At 32.3% G+C, this 6,380-nt stretch overlaps 2 protein-coding genes and 1 long non-coding RNA gene across 5 annotated transcripts in view; 2 read left to right on the top strand and 1 right to left on the bottom strand.

Annotated features, from left to right (window-relative positions):
- Window positions 1–3,002, bottom strand: part of Fuca (alpha-L-fucosidase) — a 3,623-nt gene extending 621 nt beyond the window's left edge. Inside the window, exons 1-6 of one of the 3 annotated variants that reach the window (XM_018038132.2) lie at window positions 2,914–3,002; window positions 1,903–2,185; window positions 1,586–1,837; window positions 902–1,264; window positions 537–755; window positions 224–465 (exon numbers count right to left, since the gene is read on the bottom strand). In XM_018038132.2, coding sequence (XP_017893621.1) covers window positions 224–465; window positions 537–755; window positions 902–1,264; window positions 1,586–1,837; window positions 1,903–2,167 — 1,341 coding nt within the window. In that variant the 5' untranslated portion in view covers window positions 2,168–2,185; window positions 2,914–3,002. Of the gene's footprint in view, window positions 1–223; window positions 466–536; window positions 756–901; window positions 1,265–1,585; window positions 1,838–1,902; window positions 2,547–2,913 lie in introns of those variants that run through there. The other 2 variants (XM_018038122.2, XM_026810894.1) reach the window with 2 other exon arrangements.
- LOC113463875 (uncharacterized) lies at window positions 659–1,379 on the top strand. Its single transcript, XR_003388709.1, has 2 exons — window positions 659–788; window positions 998–1,379. It is a non-coding gene; the product is annotated as an uncharacterized LOC113463875 (long non-coding RNA).
- On the top strand, window positions 2,951–5,352 carry Uch (Ubiquitin carboxyl-terminal hydrolase). The gene is made up of 7 exons (XM_018038182.1): window positions 2,951–3,042; window positions 3,131–3,142; window positions 3,430–3,558; window positions 3,647–3,795; window positions 3,871–4,012; window positions 4,195–4,270; window positions 4,923–5,352. Exons 1-7 carry the CDS (start codon window positions 3,004–3,006, stop codon window positions 5,078–5,080), a joined length of 705 nt encoding a protein of 234 aa, XP_017893671.1. The 5' UTR covers window positions 2,951–3,003; the 3' UTR covers window positions 5,081–5,352.
- Window positions 5,353–6,380: the final 1,028 nt, after the last annotated feature.

Here is a 6,380-nt window from a genome sequence, read left to right as displayed (position 1 = left end):
AATTAAAATTGTTAGAAATTTTCATTACAAGCCGAGATAAAAAATAGAATTTTACCTCACAATTTCTAACTATTTTAATTTGTTTTAAAATTTTTTAAATATCATTTAATAAACTAACTCATCTAACTAAAAAAAAAACTCAGATCGTTTCTAAAAGATGTTAGTTCAGTTTTGTTTCTTACTGTAACTTAAATTTCCTTCATGTTAAAACTGTATATATTACTTTAATTGTTAACTCAGATCCAAGTAAAGAAAGTTGGTCGATTTTAACTGTTTTAACTGAACCCAAGTGCAATATGCCTCCTTCTGGCCACTCGAGAATTATTGCATAAAGTCGATTATCTCCTGCTGGATAAATTTGCTTTATGCCATGTGTATACCAAACACTGTCTGTGAAAGTGTCATTCTGACTTGTCCAAGGTTTGGTATTGTAAATAGCTTCGCCATTCATTTTCAACCAATCACCTATTATTTCAAATATAGATTTATGAATGATTGATTCGAGAGCATTTTATATGTTAAATCGATAGACATACCCATTTGACGCAACCTTTCTTCAAATATTGGAACAATGATACCATCTTTCGTTGGCCCAACATTCATTAATAAATTTCCTCCACAGCTTACAGTAACTACGAGCTCCTTTACCAATTCTCGTAAAGTGAAGTATTCTGATAAATGAGCATTTCTTCGAAATCCCCAAGATTTCCTGTCGATCGTCATACAGTTTTCCCACTTGTGGGGTAGAAGCACTCCTGAAAATTGAAGATTGAAGATGAATAAACTAAGTAAGCGTATAATCCCAGATTTAAAAAATCTTGGCTGCATTTGAAGTAAAAGATACGTATAATATCTTGGATTTTAAGAATGTTGAGCGGATCTTAGTCGAAGTGCAATTTACCAGGATTATATCGATCAGAACACGTGTAAAAATCGCCATGATGACACGGTATGTTCTGACCCCATCTATCATTTACAACAACAGTATTTTTCACAGGGCTTTCATTATACAACCAAGCTAAAAATTCCTTTGACTGCCAATAAGTATCTGATGCTTCCCAATCTCCATCTGACCATATAATCTCTGGCTCGTATTTCTCTACTAATTCTTGCAATTCAGGCAATATCTTTTGTTTAACAAACACTTGTGTCGTGAATTTGTTGTTTTTGTCGTATAAATAAAGGGGATTGTACCATTCGTACATGGAATGATACAGACCAAATTTCAAACTCGTCGATTCCTTTATTGCTGCGGCCAATTCACCTAACAACAAAAATATATAATAAATTCCAGATCATAGTAATTGAAGAGACAAAAATGTATAGCTTGATTGATTCTATCCACAATTTATGTTAATAAAAATTCATGAAGTTTCAAATTCTTGAGTAATGAATTTTAATCACTCCACTCGTATCTTTTTTCTCTGATACTAATGCATTAAAAATTCTGAAAAGATGTGCTACTATACAAGTAGTGTATGTAGAAATTCTTTCAATTTTTTATACTGCAAACTGGAAATAATAAGTAAATAGGAAAAAATTCTCAAAGCATTACTATCGGTCTGAAAACAATTAGAGATGTTACCTATCAGATCTTTCCTTGGGCCCACGTCCATAGAATTCCAACTAAATGAATATTTAGAAGGCCATAATGTATATCCTTCGTGATGTTTGCTTGTTAATACTACGTATTTTGCACCGGAAGCTTGAAACAATTCGCTCCATTGTGTGGCATTAAAAAATTCAGCTGTGAACTCATGAGCAAAGTCCTGGTACGTAAAATTGGGTGGATACCTTTGCTTCATAAAGTCACGGTATTTGGTACTGGTATTTTCTTCTGGAATAAGAAATAATAAATATGAAAGTTACATGACAATCAGTTAAGGTGGAAGAAAGACCTACCTCGCCAATTATTCCAAAACCATTCAGATCCAAAACTGGGAACACTGAAAACGCCCCAATGAATAAAAATGCCAAATTTTGCATCATCGTACCATTCTGGAAGGAGGCGGCTATCTAAACTGTCCCATGTTGGATAATATTCATTTGTCTCGGTTTCCGATGGCCAAGATATTTCACTATTCTCCTCGGCTACAAATACATATTGATTCTTCTGTGCTGTACATAGTATTAACAACGCTAATACGATGTAAATCTGAAAGCTCATGGTTCTGCCCTACGAATTCTGAAAATGAATTTATATAGAATACGACCACTCAAGTATTTATACTTTTTTCATCGATAAATTAAAAATTATATGAAGATCAATTTTGACTTCGCCCCATATTTCCGATAAGATTAAATAGATAATGAGTACATACTTATTGGTACAACATTTCAAAACATTTATTTCGCTTTTTGTTCCTTATTTTGCTATCAGGTGGAAAATTAGAATCTTATCAAAAATGAAGGTCACGATCAATTAGTATTACGTAAAAGACATTTTATGATAAGCTGCATAAATTTAAAGATATACATATAATAAAACATTATAATATATTAGGTTGAAAATTAGAATAATTTTCTAGAAGTAAAGGTGACGATCAACTAACATTACGTAATGAATATTTTACGATGAGCTATATGAATTTAGAAATTATACATATACATGTAATAAAACATATTTGAAACAAAAGATAAAAATGTTATTGCTGATTATTTCGAATTATTTGTTGGTCTTGTCAATACTCTGCCGAATTACGTTATATATGTATACGTCAAATCTGTGATTTCGGTAAATTTGCTCTTTGTTCCTAATGACACATAATTCATGACGTTTAAATTTTGTATGTGGCTATTTTTCGACATCGCAAATAAATCGTTGTAACTTGAATTTATTCGCTGAATCTAACGATAATCTCGTGAGGTATAGTTCAAACTCAGAGACAAAATTCAAAATTAAACAGTGTTTACAAACTAAATTTGAAGCCGGGGCAAGCCGGGGTGTGAACGTATTCCGATTCTTGCTATTGACCTCACATCAAGAATCCGCAAAATCTAATCATGTCGACAACTTGGGTACCGATGGAATCGAATCCGGATGTAAGACTTATTCTTTCGAATATAATCTAATAAGAATTAAACATAAATATACTGTTTTATGTAAACTAATGCCATTTCTTTGTTTTAGGTTATGACAAAGGCAAACTATCATGAATTGCATTATTAATACGTATTGACATTCAATTTTATGATTCACCGTTTTATAAGTATTTTTTACAATTTTAAACATTATTTTATATAAAAATAATTGCGGCGATTTAACCGTTAGACTGCCGGAAATATTGGCTTAAGAATTGATGAGTACTTTACATAGCATATATCCTTGATATAATCACATTATATGTGACTTTTTAAAGACATTTTAATCTAACTGATGATGGCAATCTAAATGTTGATAATATTGTAATAACAAAATGAACTTTGCAGTTTTTGCACAAGTTGGGTGTAACCAAAGACTGGTCTATCGTTGACGTTTATGGATTAGAGCCAGACCTATTGGCACTTGTGCCAAAACCAGTTTGCGCTGTCATTTTATTATATCCGTTATCTAAAAAGGTTCTACGATTAAAAATTACATTATTGGATTTATAAATATAATCATATTATGAATGTGAAATGTTCAATACTTTGTATATATTTCTAGGGTACTCCTGTCGTAGAAGATGAAGAACAAGGTGATAAAGATAAGGATGCTACATGTAGTGATCCAGCAGTTTTTCATATGAAACAATATATACATAATGCCTGTGGTACAATCGCTTTGATTCACAGTGTTGCAAACAGCTTAGAGACGTAAGTGTTTAGTGAAAAGGGCAAGGGCTGTAATACTTGTTTGAAAATTAATATGCATTTCATTTACTTTTGCAGTATAAAGCTTCAGGATGGTTTTCTAAAAACATTTTTAGACAAAGCACAAGATTTGTCGCATGAGGGACGTGGAAAGCTGTTAGTGGAATCAGAAGATATTAGCACTACCCACAAAGATGTAGCGCAAGAGGGACAGACAGAGGTATGACTCTTACTTCCTCTGTGTTTATAGATATACAGGAACCAGTTGTATTTCGTCTAAAGTAACAGTTTTTATAAAAAATGTTTCAAATGAAAGTTGTATGATATGAAGGGGTACATAATTCAACGTGATTAGTTTTTCCTTTCTTTTATTAGATTTTGTATAATTGATATCGTTCATAGGTGCCGGGTGAAGAAGTAGTAATCATCCATCACTTTGTGGCGCTTGTACACAAGAATGGAGTTTTATATGAATTAGGTAAATCCTTTTATTGTTACTAGTTAGTAATACTATATAATAGTTTCAAGACTTTTGCATGTGTCAGTCATGAATGTATTTCTTCTATTTTTTATTCTAAGTACTCATTAATTGTATAAATACTCATTAATTGATGAAATATGTTCCTAATATAGTTAATTATTATTACACAAAATTTCAAAACCTTGTTACTATTTTTTGCTTTAGTTTTCTTTCAGTTTAATGTATCAGTGGTTCACAAAAGTATTTGAACATTTCTTAAAACGGAATAAGTTTCTTAATATTGAACCGTAATATCAAAACGGATTAAAATCATTGTCTCAAGCTGTATAACAAGATCTACCTCTAAAAATCTGTCCAGAACTTTTGTACTGACCTAATATACCTTTCATCATTTTCCTCCAGCTTTTCCTTTCCTACATCCTTTTTTCCTCCTCCTTCATTATCTTTCATATCCCTTGGTCTGCACCTATCCCCTCCATCCTTGCTTTCTATTTTCCAAAAATTCTTTTCCCTCCAATTTCCACGCCTTTCCTTTACCTCCGCTAAAAACCCACTTTTCGCCTACTCTCCTCCACTTTTATTGTTACTATTTGCCGTAAACAGTATTAAAATGAAAGCTATTTAATTACTATGTATTGAAATTTTATAGACGGACGAAAATCTGGTCCTATCAGTCATGGTCCAACCAGTCCCGAAACGCTGTTAGAAGACGCAGCGCGCGTCTGCAAGGAATTCATATCTCGCGATCCAGAAGAAGTATGCTTCACCGTTCTTGCGCTCGCTAATAGCGACGCGTCATCACTATAACTCGACATACACATTTAAAACGATTGTTAAAATAATTTATTTTGTACTTTGTATATGTACATTTGCTACATTTTGCATTGCGTTTATTAACATTTATTAATTACTGCTGCTGTAATGCAGTTATTTACGAAATAAGTATTTATCAAAGAATACGTGTTAAAATATGCTCCACATCATAAATAACAAGAGTATTCGAATAAAGATTCGTAAATCGTAAGTACATGATAATTTTGTAACATTATTGTACGTTTTTTAAAAACTTTTACCCAACATGTCTCGTTGGTTGATGTTTATTTTTGTACTGCTTTTTTACAAACGAATATTATTAGTGGAATTAATACAATAATTTTTTTTTAATTTTATAATCTTTAAATTGTTACAATTGTTTTCCTATCAACAATTCCGTATCGAGAATGATATTTACGATAATCGATGTGTAAACATATTTATCTAGGCGCTCTTTTCACTAAAAGCAATCAGATATTTACTCCTTACACAATAGTGTATTATCGGACGTCGCAAAACCTGTCGGTCACTGACCAGAACTCGGCGAAAGGGTTCAGTTATTTTAGATCCTCTTTCGAGTTCGAGTATCTTAGCACCACTCTCTAAATAGTAGCACGAAACACATAAAATAAAATAAAAACGTTCGCCTCAGTGACCTGCTATTTACAATAAATCGCTATTCTTTATGTAACACGAGAGGATTCGAATTTCAAAGTTCAATCCGTTTCAAGTGAAGAGTAAGAATGTGGATAACACGAGTATGCGTCGAGTGCATTAGTCATTGTTTGCTATTAGTCCCTTTCAAGAAAAAATTTTCCACGAGAGAAACGCGGCAGCCTGACTTTCGTCTTCATCGTTAGATCAGAAAATTTTCCACGCGATGGTCGAGAGCCGTCTAGATTTTCCATGGGAACGCGATAACGAATTTCTTTTACACGAAGGATGTGTTAGTGGTTTCCTTTCAATCGGGTAATTCCTCAGCTAGATTACATTACGTAATGTTTCAATTGCGTACGAGATTTGCGTGTTACATAGTAATTGTATCAAAGGATGCCGTTCAGCAATCAAAAGACAGATGAATTTAAGTTTCTTATATTTTTTTAAAAAGTAACAATTAAACTTAATCCTTTTCAAATCGACCATCAATTATTCACTTATAATTAAGGATGTATTGGCTATACACTCAATCCCAAAAGTTTATGTATCTTAGAAAAACGCATTTCCTATAATTAAAAAGAAATCAGACATCGGAAGACTAATGCTAATAATAAATAGCTACGTGCTAAAAAGTATA

The sequence above is a fragment of the Ceratina calcarata genome, unplaced genomic scaffold (assembly GCF_001652005.2).
Source record: "Ceratina calcarata isolate Rehan_Ccalc_2016 unplaced genomic scaffold, ASM165200v1 scaffold110.2, whole genome shotgun sequence".
NCBI classification, from domain to species: Eukaryota; Metazoa; Arthropoda; class Insecta; order Hymenoptera; family Apidae; genus Ceratina; species Ceratina calcarata.
Note: the sequence above shows the minus strand (reverse complement) of the source record. Positions and strands in the feature narration are given on the sequence as shown.